The following is a 15,963-nucleotide window of genomic DNA, read 5'->3' on the forward strand; positions in this document are numbered from 1 at the left end:
CAGTAGAGGACTGGTTTGGCATAGTGCAGGACATTTACATGCTGGAGAAGCTAACTTTCTCTGTCCAAGGACGTAGGGAATCTTTTTTCAGGATTTGGTCTAAGTGGACAAACTATATAAAACCAGTAATCCCTGTGATCTAAACTTGTCTTATCACATGCAAATACTGTTGTGCTGTGTACTGTTCCCTTTTGGCAGGCTTATGTCCTGAATTGTGCTTTTCCCCAAAAATAAGGAAAATTTGAATTAGACCTCATGTTCCCACCCGCTCGTTTTTTTTTTTTTTTTTTTGTTTTTTTTTTAAGTTATAGATGTTTGGTTATTATACAAAAACTCCGGATCGGCTTATGTTATTCTTTCCCATATTTCCACTGTGGTGGAAGTTTGAATGTACAAAGTAATTGTAACCTGCCTTTCCAAATAAAAACTTCAATAAATCTGCAATCAATGCCAGTAGTACGTTTTGCAACATAAGAGTTAGAAAGGAGAAACCATCACATTTCAGTTAATCTCTTTACTTTCTATGCATGGTTGCGATTGGCTTTGTCTTTTTGTTAAATACTTATTTCTTTTATTCATCAACATCGCTTACATAAGTACTTATTTGTTTATTAAAATTCCTTCGCAATCATAAGTATTTGGCATCTTGACTGACATGGTGTTCATTTCATACCCTTAGCTTGATCAGAAATGAATTTAAACAGAGGAGTTTTGGTGTTTTTAATAAACTAATTTACAGATTTCTGATAATATTCCTGTTTGGAAAGATATTTTAGGAAAGAGGTAGAATCATATTTCACAAAGAGAATGTGCAGCAGTGGTGGAGGGAAATGGAAGGGTGGAAGGAGGCATTAGGAATGTGGGATTCCAGCTATGTCATGCTGGATGTAGTAGGGATGGGGGGGGGGGGGGGGGGGGGGGGGGGGGGGGCACAAACTCGCCCATAACATGAATGTAAAAAAAAAAAATGGAGGGACAGATGTTTTCCCATAGTGTCAGTGTCTGTCCAGCTACTTTCTCTGACAGCTAAACCAACTGACTCCTCTTACATAGCCTCCTCCCCTCTTATTTTTAAGGCTTCCGTCTTTGTTTATTGGTTTATTTCTCTCACTTTTCAACCAAAAAATCTTACCACATTTGCATCATACTAACCCCTAATAACTCATCCAAAACTAAAGCTTTTGGCTGTAAAACACTATAGCTGCTGTTGCACTAAAGGGGCAAAAAGCAAACTATTTTAATCCAGGGATAAAATTATTAACAAGAGGAATACAAAAATGCATTTGTTCTCCTTACTGATACAGATTCAGCTTACTCAAAAGGAATAAAAACTGCAATTGTTTTAGTCTTATTTGATTGAGATTTAACCAATTTACAATATGAATACAATATCGAATGAATGTGCTGCATGTGAGGGATTAATTCCACTAATAATCACTAAAATCTCCATGCTAGCAATAATTGCTTACATAATTACATTTACTGCAAGCTTTCAAACATGTGAAACATGGATCAATCCTGCTTGGTCCGAATAACAGAAACATACACATTCTGTTTCATCTCATGTCCCTAAAGCTGAAATCCTTCCTCATCAGCTGTAATCTACTAATATCAGCAAGGTCGTGGCTCATATGAAGGCTCCATTTTATATTGGCCTTCTGTATTTCAATTTTATCTTTCAGGGCAACAGTCGGACATAACAATGAGCAATCCAAGCAATGCAGATGGTTTCACTTGTCGCAAATGCAAGACACCATAAACACATACTCATGCACAGTGAAAGCCATTTCTTGAATCTCATGCTCTCCAAGCTGCCCTTCCCCCACCCTGAGATCACTCTCATTCTCACATGCGTGCACCTTGATTAATTAACGGCTGAGCCTCTGAAGCTGTTCTGACCTTTTCTTAACCCACATTTATATACACACGTTAACAAATGGCACTAACAGAATCAAAATGGAGCCCGGTAGGAACAAGAAACGGTTTTCCTTCATTCTGTGCAACATGTAAAACATGCAGTGTTTAGAAAGAGCTAGGTCTCTATAATAAGGCTATCTCATTATAGGGAGGTTGTTTTAATCACTAGGCCTGCCTAATGAAAACAACCCTGGTATCAAACATCGATTTCAGTATCAATTTGCTAATGAGACTTTATCCCTTACTCAACTGATCAGCAACAAATCCATATTTCTTTCATCTAATTTTGAAAGTCAGACACTAATTACATTTTAAATGTAAATTTCAAAGCATGAAAATAAAGGCAGGATCCTGTGGCCTGTAGCATCTGCATCAGTGTAAGCCTTTGGGAACCCGCAGTAGGTGTGCTAAATCTATAGGTATTAGTCATCTGCATTAGTGCCATACATCCAGATCATCTCCATGTACTGAAACCAGATTCAACACGTTCCAACAGAGGAACCAGAGTCAAAAGATATTTAAAAGGGGCGTCTTGACTAACTAACTAGCAAAGGTGGCTAAGAGTAGACTCACTTTTATTTTTCACTATTACAGCAGCTTATGTGATCTCTAGCAGACCCTAACAGAGTGAGCAGGAAGGTTTACCTGGTCATACCACTCCCGGTTGGTGCAGGTGCACTCAGGCCACCATCCTCCTTGTCCACTGGAGTTGTTGCCATTTACTTTGGGTCCACCCTTGGACTGGCCCTTTGGGTTGGGGCCTCCGGGGCCTCCACCAGACATAATCTTGCCCTTACTTCTCCCCAAAGTGCCACCTCCTCCTCCTCCACCACCACCTCCTCCACCTCCCATGTTTCCACCCCCTCCTGAGGCTGGAGGGGGTAAGGTCTGTCCTCCCCCATACCCAGGTGGGTATCCATAGGGCTCGGCCTGCCAGTCTCCTCCGTAAGCCGGGGCATCCATCCTGCGCAGAGCTGCCATACGGGTCACCTCATAACATTCTGGGCACTTGCAGCAGTGGTGGTGTTTGTGCATGCTGGCTGTGCTGGCTGGGCTGACGCTGAGATGAGCGGCGTGGCACTCGGTCTCTGCTGCCTCCTCAGATCTCACACGGCACGCTGTGATCGGCACACAGAGCGCTTACGCCAAAGGAAATAACACAAATCACTGGAATTTGTACAGATTTCCCTTCTTTTTTCGTTTTTTTTCTCTTTTTTTTGGTCAAATCCGGCTGTTCCCCGCCTTATTCCTCGTGGACGAAGAGAAAAAAAAAAAGCTGAAACTGAGACAGATGGGAAGCAGCAACAGGAAAACAAAAATACAAAATGGGCACGTAGTCTTTGTCCTCTTGACGTAGAAGATCAAAGGAAATATTTAAGATATTGTATGCCACCACGCAATCAGAGACCAGCCCTGATGATAGAAATTATAGAAATTTCTTCTTGCTTCTCTTGGCTCACAGTGATACGCATATAAATTCATAGATATATAGATTCTTTTGTTTATATATCATATATATTTACACACACAAATACATATAAAAATATTAATATAAACAGACGAGCACAAATACGGATATGTACAAGGATAAATGTATATTTATATATATAAATATCTATATGCGTGTGTACAAATATATATATAGATATATAAACAATATGTATAAATAAATGATATCCGCAAATGAAAATCTTCCTTTGTTGATTTTGTATCTTCTTGATGTGTCAAAAAAAAATCTCACGTTTTTTTCTTCCTCCTGCGTTGAAAATCGTTGCCTTTCGCTCTCTGTCTCTTTTCCCAGCCTGCAGAGAGGAGCTGAGCGCTGGATCGCCTCTCAGTCAGCTTGCCCTAGATGTGGATTATTCAGAGAGATGCGAGGGAGCAAGAGGGAGGTTGGTGAGAGAGAATGGGAGGTGGTGGTGGTGGGGGGGGATCGGGATACGTAGCAGCATCCTTCTAGCAGCTCAGTCCTGACAGCCACAGCCAATCAACTTGCAGCGTTACCATCAGCAGCACCAACAGGACTGAGCGCTTCACTAGCTGCCTCTTAAAGGGCCAGCGACATGGACGCCTCACTGCTGCCCGCCTTGGGTGAGGAGGCACTTCTTTATGAAGTACGCCATGGTAAAAGAAAAAAAAAAAGCATGACAAACGTTTGTTTCCTTGATATTTTAAGAGAAAGAGCAAGGGAGTCGTAATCCGCAATCAGTCAATGACGACCCCAGACAGTAATCCATCAAAAGAGAGTTTAATCCATGTTTTTCATCAGGCCAGTGCAGCCAAAATCCAACTTACAATGACCACCCCTGTCCCTCCAACTGATCACTGGCTGCCTCCTCCAGTCATCTCTAGTTCAGCCACAGACTTAGCGGCTGGCCTGTGCTGTGCTATCAGTGGCATTCCTCAGGCTCTCTGCCACAGCTTCACATCAATGAATAACCTCACAGTAGAAGTATCACTGTGTATTACTTTTAGAAAATAAGTAGCGGGGAAATTCAAGTGTACCAGCAGCAAAGAGGCAGGCAATTCAAAGAATTTGGATCCACACAAAGGTACAAAAATAAGAAACAAAGTCAGAATAAGAGACTGTAGAGTATGTGCAAATGAACAGGATAAGAAAGTGCAGTTATTTAAATCAATTCAAATACATGTCAGAATAGGCTGCTCTGCAACAGCTTCATGCATGGGCTGGGAAACGGTCTAAAAGTGACGATATTCTTGTCTCTCAGCACCTGCAGTGAGCTAAGGAGGCATCCTGGGACAGAGCTGGCCTTCTCGATGAATCTAATCTAACAGTTTCCTCTCAGCTGTAGAGAAGCTGCTGCTTTAACAGTCTTCACCCCCCCCCCCCCCCCCCCCCCCCCACACACACACACTTTTTCACTGCGGGTTGTTGTTGAATAATTTTCCCGCTCATGTGCAAGGCTCGGTCAAAATAAGCTCAGCGGAAGAAATCTGCCCTCGTGGAGCCTGGTTTAGAAACCGTTGGGGAATTATTTCAAGTTCACAATGATGACATCAACGCATGTGTACCAAACCAATAAGATTACACGCTTTGGCTTTCAAGTGGGTGGAGGAAGAGACTGAGAGTGTGAATGTGTAAAGGGAAAAGAAGAAAAGGAGTGCATACATGGCTTTCATGTTACTGTGGCAGTTAGATTTTTCAGTAATTTGATAGGACTGCCTGTGAGCCATTTTACATGCTAATGAATTTATGGTTTAATTCTAATATGAAACATCTCGATATGGAAAGAGAAGGTTTGTCTTTAGAGGGAGCTGGTGGAAAGTGTTACACTGTCGCCATTAAAGCCCTGTACGTATGTATTATTAATGAAATGTGATGGGGAACAGAGCAGGGTGTGTCATTGTGGGGTAGAGTGTGTTTAAATGTAGCCTTGCATGTTATCAAATGAAATAAACTTAAATAAAAAGCTTTTCTTGTCGTATGCACAGTGAAGGCAAACCTTACCCTGTATAAAGAGTGACTGTACTCTCCACATTGATTGTTAATTAAAAAAAAAAATAATAAAATAAGCCTGCTAGTAAGTACAATATAATAAATAGCAATGCAGAAAAGAGCACCAGCTTGCAACATTATCTGCTTTTTATATCACGGGGCTTATAATCAAACAGTGCATGTTTCAGCTTTAAATTTAACATCAGTTTAGCATTCTGATCAAACTAAAAAAGGATCTTAGTATGAAGCTTGCTGCATTCTGTAACAACCCTTCTAAGAGACTCACACAGCAGGCTCAGCCACACTTAATTACATGCAACAGTAACTCACTTCTTTCTAATGATATTCTTTCACTCCATCCTAGTCTCACCACCAGGAACTGCAATCCAATACAGAAGCAAGGAACCTCTAAATACTTCAGGATGAGGCCACAAACCCCTCTGAGGTCAATGAGGGTGGTGAGGTAGAGCTTTGAAGCACATCAATCCAGACACACACCTGACCGCTTACATACTGAAACTAAACCTTCCCACTTTTATTCTATGGCTAACTTCAGGGCAATCAGAATGCGTAAATAAATAAACTGAACCTAGGATACTGATTTGCATTACTAAAAAAAAGAACTTAGTCAAATATGTTTTCAGCCACAAATGAAAGCAGGGGGAGTGTCTTCTTATAATATTATCTATATGTGCGACAAATTTGTAAAGCTAAAAAGAACAGGGTCGTATATTATACAGCAAAGGCAAACTTTAGGTTTGAACCAAGGCGTACTAATAATCCTGATAATTATTTTTTCAGTTATTACCCTATCACGAGTTACAACTAGACTAAGGATTGTTCTGATAATAATCATTAAACAACAAATTAAGAAGTAAAACGTTAAATTCATATATCAGCTCCAATTTAAGACAGATGCATTCAAAAAAAAGGATCAGAGTAAAAGTTTTAAATAATAGCTCAATACCACTGATTGTTTAACATTAAATATCCAAAATGAAGAGAACAATGAGATTGGTTAATTATTGCTGCTGTTTTTAATCTTTATAGTAGTGGTAATGCTGCCAAAATGTTTAAAACCTAAATTACCCAAAATAAGATGGAAATAAATATACTTAAATAACAATTTTTTATTAATTGCAATAGAATAGAAAATAATGTAACTCACAGAATTAAATAAAGAATGTAAATAAATCTCAAATAGGTTAAATTTATATAAAATTAAATACAGTCAAGTGTAATTAAACCTAGGTGAATAATTCATCCATCTAAGTTATATGCAAGTTCAAATTATATTATATTAATGTAACAGCCAGAGGTTTTAATTAATAGTTTTAATTTTGAATAAATGTGCGTTCTGAAAATCTCCTTGGCAAATTAAAAAGATGCATTCAATTAGGAGACTCTCAGTATACCACCTTGCAGTTCCTTTAACACCATCAGCTCAGCAACAGTCTGCACAGACCTTATTACATAAACCCACCTGGACATCCTGGCATAAACCCGCACACATACACATTCAGTTAATAACAAGTATTACAACCCCCAACCACTGCACAAACCGTGCATTGAGCTTTTCAGTCATTTCTAGGCATTTCTCTGAGAAGCTGTGTGACTGCTCCTTTGTCACCTGACCGGATGTAGGACCATAAAAGGACAGTCGGTAGTGAGGCAGTCTTAAAGTGGCAGGGTCCCAATAAAAATGGACTAGGCATCTCTGCTGTAGCATTTGATTATTGCAGGAAATGATGAAGAAGCATGTTTTATGTGTAGTTTCAATAATAAAGGAATCTAAATGATCAACTATACATTTAATAGATGAAACCTATGTGGAAGTAGGTAGAATAAAGGGGGTTAAATAACAAAATGAAATGCCAATTAACCAAAAACACTATTAAATAGGTTCTAGTTGCAAAAAAGAAAAAAATTAGAGGAAAAGGGAGAACGGAAAAATGCCCACTAAGGGAAGCTAAAAAATAAGAGCTGAAAAATAACGTTTGTGCAAGCATAAAAGAAATGAAGCCAAAGGAGAAGAGCCATGAAAGGGATGCAAGTAGGTGGTAAAAAAGGAAGGTGAGGATATTCAGAAAAAGCATAAAGGTGCTGCAGGTCCATGACAGATACCACAGTGGAGAAGAGAAGAAGCTGAGGTGCCCTGTGTGTGGGCAGAAATGCAATTACTAGAGGGGGCTTTACTGAAGCATGGTGCTGAACAGAAGGGGAAGTAAAAATAGAGAGATGCAGAGAAAACAACAAAGTGCTTATGCATCTGTGAGTGCAGCGGAATGCTAAATAAACTGTAATTGCCCATTCACCCCGCTACAGACAAGTGCAACGCACCTGAAATCAGTGTGCTTGCTGAGTGTGCATCGTGGCAAATGTGTAAAGATGGTGTGAAATCAGAGCAGAAAGAAAGGAATAAAAAAAAAAACATTAACAGGAATTAAAAGAGGAATGGAAAAAGACAACATGAAAAACAGAGAAGCGAGGAGAGAGATAGAGGCAGAGCTGTCTGTAGGGATGCAAGCGGGGGAGGAATGTGGTTTCCATGGTAACTGGGGGGGGGGGGGGAGCTCTGGGTGTCCGTTCCAGCTCCGCACTGCACCGGCCCTTGCCTCTCAACCGCCTTGCTATCCCTCTCCAGCCTCCCCCACCGCATCTTTCTCAATAGCCCCCCCTGAAACACACACACACACACACACACAACCCCCTCGTCTCTCCTCCTTTCCCCTGCCTCACCTCCCTCCCCCAATGTGACAGTGGGAGGATCAAACATGCACACAACCTGTGCCGTCACTGGATTCTCATGCAGGCATTATCATCCATGCACACTGAACCCATGTGCTTACCGCCTGCACCCCCCTTGTTTTTTCACCCCTTCAACTCCCCTGATCTTCACGCCTACAGCCCTCCAGCCCCACCGCCGCTACCGACTCATTGCACTAGATCGGGGCGCAGCTGAGAAGCTAAGGGCCTGCGGCCACTGTGCTGCCATGAGCCACTGTCCGTGCTGTAATAGGGAACGCATGTGAACACAAGGGCCTGTAAAAGCACTGAGGAAAATGGCAGGCTGCTGAGACATGAAACAAAAGATCAGGACTGATCCGATTACAAGTGTGAGCAGCATATTGGCCAACCTCTGAAGAAACTGCTGAACATCTTGTTTATCTGGCAAAAAGTTGTTTCATCTGAGGCCAAAAGCAGCAGTTGAAGAAATTAGATCCTTCAGTTAAGCAAATAAACGTAAGAATGTGTTCACTATAGATGCTGTCATTCAATTTAAACTCTAGACAGAAACATTTAATGGAAAATCTTAAATAATCTGATTAAAAACGCCCCAAAAAGGAGACCCTTACATTTTTCAGTATTTAAAACAGATGAACAAGGAGTTTATCATTGTAAAGTTAAAAGAAATGTGTATAGTTTGAAAACCTTTTCACAAATAAAAATCTAAAATAGATATCTTGCTTTGATTTAAATATCTGTTGAATTTTTTTTCACAGCAGTTACAGCAAAAAGTATTTTGAGGTATGGACCATGACACATCTAAAAGTGGAAGGTTTTACCCACTCTTTGTAAAATACAGCAGCTTGTAGTTATTTTTTTGCAAGTTGTCAATTCTTAAACAGTTTGCTTACGCTTGATATCTAGTTGGAAGGTGATTAATAGACTCAATAGTTATCTCAAACTGTGCTTTGGCTTTCCTGCTATGTTAAAGAAGCCTAGTCGCATTGTATGACAGAGGAAACAGGAAAAGTCCAGAACACTACATAAAGGTAGGTGTTCACTGACGTACATCCTAAAGCTGCAGAAGCATTCAGATTTACAGACAAGTTTATAGATCCTAGAGTACATGGCCTTCTTATTAATGATACTAGTGATAGCAAATCTATTCTTAAGCTCTTACGTTAAATTGACAGAATTGTTTTATACTTTTTGTAAATGCATACAATATTTGTGTTTGTTCAAGTTTCCATTTAGTAATACAAGCTGCAAGCAGGTGGCGCACAACAGTGTTTAAGTCAGTTGAATAAGCCTGGTGAGAAAATCCTGTTCAGGTTAAAAAATAACCGGGGAAATAGAACCAGGAGAAAGCTTGGCAAATATTGTTTAATTTGCACGTAAATGTTTTTTTTTCAGTCATGGTATTTGACTAGGTCCTGTTAGTTGTGTTTGAAGGTAAAAAATAACTAGAATTTTAATTAACCATTTACCACCCAAAACATAAACCCTGCACCTTGTATTAAGGCGCTTTAATTATCCAGGCTTAGCATTACCACATGTCTAAAGAATATCGGCGAGTTTGAATTAAACACTATCAAAAATATGTTGTTGAAAAGGAACTAAATCATCGGGATGAACTTTCTTTCTTTGCATATTTACCTGACCAGTGGGGCCTTAATTGAACACTTTACAAGTAGTTGTAAATATTCAGACTTAGTTAATCCTGAATCAATTACTGCCTGGCTTTACTTACCTTTGGCATCTCGACGAGAGAGCGCGCCACAACACCAGAAACTCGTTCCACTTTGAGAGGACTGCTCCTGCTGGTCACTCGCACCCGAGACACAGCTTCATCCTCCAGGTCCTGCCATAAACAGAGAAGTTTATATGAAACAGCATGGATTCTGCCTGATAGAAAGCCCAGCCATGGAGTGGTGACCTATCCAGAGATACTCTCCAAGCAACTATGAATATGATGAAGCAGGCAAAGAAGAGTAGATAGATCTTTTGGGTTACACTAAGGGCTTTATTTTAGGTGTTTACATTGCTAAGAAAAAGTTTGTGCTGCTCTGTCAAACTCTAAAGTGATCAGCCATACGGGTTTGTGAGATCTCTGTAACCGACTAACACGTGCATCAGAGAGTTTGGTGACTGCATAAACACAGCTGAAACCAAATTGTTACCCTGACACTACATAGAAACACAAATCACCTTTATTGCTCACCGTCTGACTTTAAATCAGGATAAACGTTTGATAATTTGTGTAATTCTAAGTATTATTTTTTTTATAAAAGTGTTGAAATGCTCACAAACGTGTAATATGCCTTTTAGCAAATGTGAAAAAACCAGATTAAGATGTAATGGCTTTATAAGGACTAGCTGTCGATGTTTTTCAAGACAACACCTCAAACACACAGCTGCATTGATTGATGTCTTGGCTGTGTCTCAGAGATGATGAGCAAACAATCCTGCAAAGTTGTTAAGAGATTGTCACCATCTTTAATAAAGCAAGGCTTACAGATTTGACTGAAACCCAAAGAGCGAGAAGCTCCAAATTAAAGTTTGCTAATTCAGTCAGGGATAGGAAAGTCTTGATACGATGTTAACATTTCAGATTTATATATTATTTTTATGATATATCTAAGCTTTGAGCATTTGCTGAGACAGATATTAACTTGATACAAAAAGCATAAATCATACTTACTTTTACTGATTATTTTTTAGTGTTGGATGTCACATTACTCAAACAAAGAACAACAGTCAACCCCAATAGGTATGAGAACACCATCTCGACTCTGAGTATTGGGAGCCAGCATCCTGTTGTAAAGTTTTTTTTTGTTCAGGAGGGACTGGTGCACTTTACAAGACAGGTGGTATCTTAAGATGGCCTCTTAGGTACAGTATCTAGCAATTATGACACCTCAGGACATTAAATAGAAAGTTAAAGCACAGGCATTAATAATAACAATAACCCTTAACTTCCAACCAAATTGTTAAAAAGAGCCTTATGACACCAAAGTTAACAGTTATCATCTTCACCGCAAAAAATTGAAATCTAAATAAGTGTTTTTTCTTAAAATGAGTGCATTTTTTTCTTGAATTGAGGAGGTAACTGAGACACTTTGGCAATGTAACAAGACAATTTATGTTTAAAATAAGAAAAAAACAACTTGACTGTCTTATTTCAAGAGCACATTATCTAATTATCTTATTTGAAGAGTTAAAGTACTCATTCCATTGGCAAATCATCTTATTTCCCTATTCAAATTAAAGTTAAGTACACTTATTTTAGGAAATTTTTTACTTATTTCTAGATAGTTTTTGCAGTGTAATCCTTGCTTTTCCAGAATATTCTAGCAAAATTTTTCGTTGCAAATAACTGTCATGAGCTCATGAAAGACAAGAAAATATACATCAATCCATCCATCTTCTACCACATTTCCACCAGGCTCACCGGGGGCTGGAGTCTACCTCCAGCTGTCTTTGTGCAAAAAGCGGGTTACACCCTGAACCGTTCACCAGGGCAACATTGAGACACACAATTATCTGAACAAACGCTCACAACTTAGGCAAATTCAGACACCGATTAACCTAACGGTTATGTTATCCCATTGTTGGAGGAAGCTTAAGTACAGACAGAACCCACGCATGCATGGGGTTTCATTTGCTTGAGTTTAAATAACTAAGTATAAATAATCTGTGCAAATATACCTCCCAAAAAAAGTAAAAGTAGCTCTTTAACATTATTACTTAAAGGTGTACTGCCATGTTAAATGCTTATAGAAGAAACATTTGATCACAAATAAAAAAGGTTATACATACCAAGCATCAATCCTGATACTGTTTTGGGTCCTTTTTGAGCCTAAATAGAATTCCAGCATGGCAATGATCAAACATAAACACTGATGTGGAGCCATCCTCTGGCAGTATTGCTGAACTATAAGAAAGCCAGATAGCTCCAAAAGAAGCAACTATCTAATAGAGACCAAGCATTTCAAAATTTCTCACAGGGAAGTGACAGCTCACCGTGTTTGAAAACCAACAGGTATTAATTAAATCAACTGAAACGGATCAACAGCAACTCTGAGTTCTAGTGAATCCTCCCCAGAGCGTCCTATCAGAACATCAAGGGAAAAGAAAATTATCATTCCTACCCAACACATAATGGGACACAGAATCAAGGTAAGAACCACTAAATCTATCAATTTACAATATTATTTGAACTTAAGAGATTAATAATAGCTTTGCTATGACTAGAATTAGTATTATAGATCGAATCTATCCACCAACTTAGCAGCCACATCTGAAAGCCTCGGCAGCGTTAGCTTCTGCTTCAGTGAACAGTGATGTTCATAGTGTATTCCGAGTGCTGTTTGTGTCTTATCCCTCTTGGAATAAAACTTTTTTTGTGGGTTTTTTCACAGTGGATATTGACCTTTCTTCATTATTTTCCCACTTCACCGGGAGGTGCTGCCTGGCTTAGCCACGGTAGGCTGCGTCCTTGTTAGCTGCACATGTGCAGTATCGTATCTCCTTTGTTATTGTAAATATACACGGAGGGCTTTACTTACTGACAAACTGAGCACAAACAAAGAGTTAAACACAAAATAACAAATAATAGCAGGATGTGGTGATCTCTCAGACAAACTTTCAATGCATCCTGAGTGAGCTGCTTGCATATACATTTACATGGGTGTCAAACCAGTTCCAGAAAGGGCTGTGTGGCCACCAGACACCAGTCATCTCATCAAGGGAGTCCTATCTGAATATGATGACTTGATGAGATTATATATATATATAATCTCATGGAGCCCAGCTGTAAACAGTCTGAATTCACCCCGGCCGACACAACAAGGCAGTAAGCTTGTAGCTGAACAAACTCTCAAAACAAGTGCAGTGAAGAATGTTAAATTACACTATGCGTAAAGCAGCCTGCAAAGCTAAAGAATATTGCGTACCTGAAATGTATGCACCATTTCTGCAATTTAGACCACAGAGTCCAGTAAACGTCACCAGAGGGCAGCCTTTAGAGCAGGCCATCACTAGTAACGAGTTCTATATAAAAATAATATCAAAAGCTCTGGAAAAATTACTCTGCAGCAGCTAGGTGAGACAACATCTACTCTGCTCTCCTTTTCAGTTCAAAAAGTGTTTATAAAGAAACAGCCCTTAGCTGTGAGGATGCAGGCTGGGGTACTGCAAAAGAACAAACAGGTAAGAGTAGGCATTTGAATTTATGTCATGTCTGCAGTCTTTTCTCAGCATTTACTTCAAATTCAAAGCTATGTTGCTTGATGAGACCTCATGTAATGTCAGAGATGGTTGTTTGCTTTAAGCTTTGACAGCTTTATTTCCTTACGGCAGAGGCAACAGTCTGTGAACAGAAAGTAGAAAATTCAGAGCTGCTCCTCCCTGCTTCCTGCTTTTGGTGCTGAAAGCAGCTAAGGGTCTGCCCTTTGCACCGACATTCACAGACATACATATAAAAGACTAGGTGTGCTTAAAATGGGTTTATTTTTTTTTTTGTTATTATTTCTCTATAAAAATGTTACCACCACTAAGAGAGTTTGCTCTGACAAGTTTGTCAATATTTAATCCAAAGACGGGCTTTCCTCCTCTCTCACCGACTACTCTGCCCAAAATCATTGAATTTGCAGACTCATTTAGTTTCCCTCCCACCCTTCACTCAGGTGACAGCAGGGTTTGAATACAGATGAGCACTTCAGTGGATGTACATTAAGGTCTTCTTTTTTTTCTCCCCTCTCGAACTCCCCAGCAGGAACACTTCAGCCTTCTTTGCACACCACAACCAGCTGGTATCCAAAGGAGGACAAACCAGAGAATTAGAAAGTCAACAGGGTGGATCACAGGGCTCTTAAGTTCAGACTGTGGTCCTAATTTTAATTTCAGCATCTTAAACTGGGGAAAGGCATAGTCTGAACACATGGAACACGAAGAGGCAGCAATTCATGCTTAACTTATTCAGCGATTCCTTAACAACAGCTGCTTATTTACTAAAAAGTATGACAAAACACAGAGGAATACTTTGATTTTTAAAGCCGAGTAGTTTGAATTTCTACCTTAGAAAGTATATAACTATCAGTAGTCAAAGGGTCGCCCAAAAAGAGCTACTAAAAATCCAAATAAAAATCTGGTAGACTGTAAAACCTTAAGATGGAATTATCTAATATTCAATTTTATTATACTGTAGTTTTTTTTTTTTTTTCTGTTGTTGTTTTTCCTGATGCAGGTCCAGTACCGAAACACTGCAAATAAATGTCTCCAATGCAAGCTGGACAGTTTGTGGAGTTCCTTTTAAAAATTTTCTTTTCCATTTCATAAAATGTTAGTAAACACAATGGCAATGAGAGTTACACTAAATCAAATATTTAAATGATAAAGGAAACTAGAATTGGAACTTTTTTAGTTGCTGAACATTTGTGAGTGAGTAAAACACCTAAACATTTTTTTAAGCTCACTGAAGTAGAAAAAACATTTATGAGTTTCAGACAGTTGGCAGAGTTACTGATGACTGTAATTTAACTCGTTGATGCAGAGTTTTGCCCCTTGTGTGAAGGTAACACATAAACTCAATTTGTAATGTTTTTAGCAAAATTGTAGATGTTACAACGCTACCTATATTGTGTGTGATAAGGGTCACAGAAAAATTTCATGACCCACTAATATACCTCCGCGACCCACCAGGGGTTCATGAACCCCACCATAAAGACCTCTGCTTTAGCACTTACATTATTCTTATAATATAAAGTTATTGAAAAAATTTTATGTGTGTGCTGACTGCAATATTTTGGGATTTTTTTTCTTGCTGACTAAAATACTAAATACATCTTTATTAAAAGCAGTTCGGGTATAAAGTTAAGACAAAGATCTCCAGACTTAAAATAGGCTAAAATGGGTAAATTATGTGACTACATCAAATTTTTGACACATCTTCTCCAGTCTGCCGCCAACATTTGACCTACGGAACCGCTCCACTGAGGACGTCATGTCCTCCGCTCTTCACCTGAGCCTGGCACACCTGGAGGAGAAGAACACCCACGTGCGGATGCTGTTCCTGGACTTCAGTTTAGCTTTCAACACCATCATCCCACAGCATCTGATGGGCAAACTGGAACAGCTGGAATTCAATACACCCCTCTGCAATTGGCTGCTAGACTTCCTCACCAACAGACCTCAGTCAGTCCGGGTCGAACAGAACACCTCTGATGTCATCACCCTAAGCCAAGGCTCCCCTCAGGGCTGCGTCCTGAGGCCCCTGCTGTTCACTCTGATGACACATGACTGCGTCCCCCGGTTCACCACCAATCACATTGTAAAGTTTGCAGAAGACACCACAGTGGTGGGCCTCATCAGAGACAACAACGACCAGAACTACAGAGAGGAGGTGGAGCAGCTGGTGGACTGATGCAAAGATAACAGCCTGATCCTGAACGTGGAGAAGACAAAGAGGAGATCATCGTCGATTTCAAGAAGAACCGGTCTAACCACACTCCATTGGTCATCAACAGCTTAGCTGTAGAGGTGGTCAACAGCACCAAATTCATGGGGGTGTACATCACAGACAACCTCACCTGGACTGTAAACACCACCTCACTGATCAAAAAGGCACAAAAGTGCATGTACTTCTTGCGGACCTTCCCCCACCCATCCTAACCACCTTCTACAGAAGCACCATAGAGCGTTCTGACCAGATGTCTCACTGTGTGGAGTGGAGGCTGCAGCGCCTCAGACTGGAAGGTGAAAAGAGTGGTGAGAACATCAGAGAAGATCATCAGGGCTCCTCTTCCCTCCATTAAAGACATTTCATCCTAGCGCTGCGTGTCCCGAGGCCGTAACATCATCAA

The 15,963-nt window shown here is 39.8% G+C and overlaps 1 protein-coding gene across 8 annotated transcripts in view; it reads right to left on the reverse strand.

Moving 5' to 3' along the window:
- The window catches only part of dlg3 (discs, large homolog 3 (Drosophila)), a 155,767-nt gene that overhangs the window by 107,127 nt on the left and 32,677 nt on the right, over positions 1-15,963 (reverse strand). For 3 of the 8 annotated variants that reach the window (XM_038303988.1, XM_038303987.1, XM_038303992.1), the window contains one exon: positions 9,852-9,962. In XM_038303988.1, the coding sequence (XP_038159916.1) occupies positions 9,852-9,962 (111 nt within the window). Of the gene's footprint in view, positions 1-2,562; positions 3,799-9,851; positions 9,963-15,963 lie in introns of those variants that run through there. The other 5 variants (XM_038303986.1, XM_038303985.1, XM_038303984.1 and 2 more) reach the window with 3 other exon arrangements.

This window comes from Cyprinodon tularosa, unplaced genomic scaffold, assembly GCF_016077235.1.
Source record: "Cyprinodon tularosa strain WSP-4 unplaced genomic scaffold, ASM1607723v1 ctg522, whole genome shotgun sequence".
NCBI classification, from domain to species: Eukaryota; Metazoa; Chordata; class Actinopteri; order Cyprinodontiformes; family Cyprinodontidae; genus Cyprinodon; species Cyprinodon tularosa.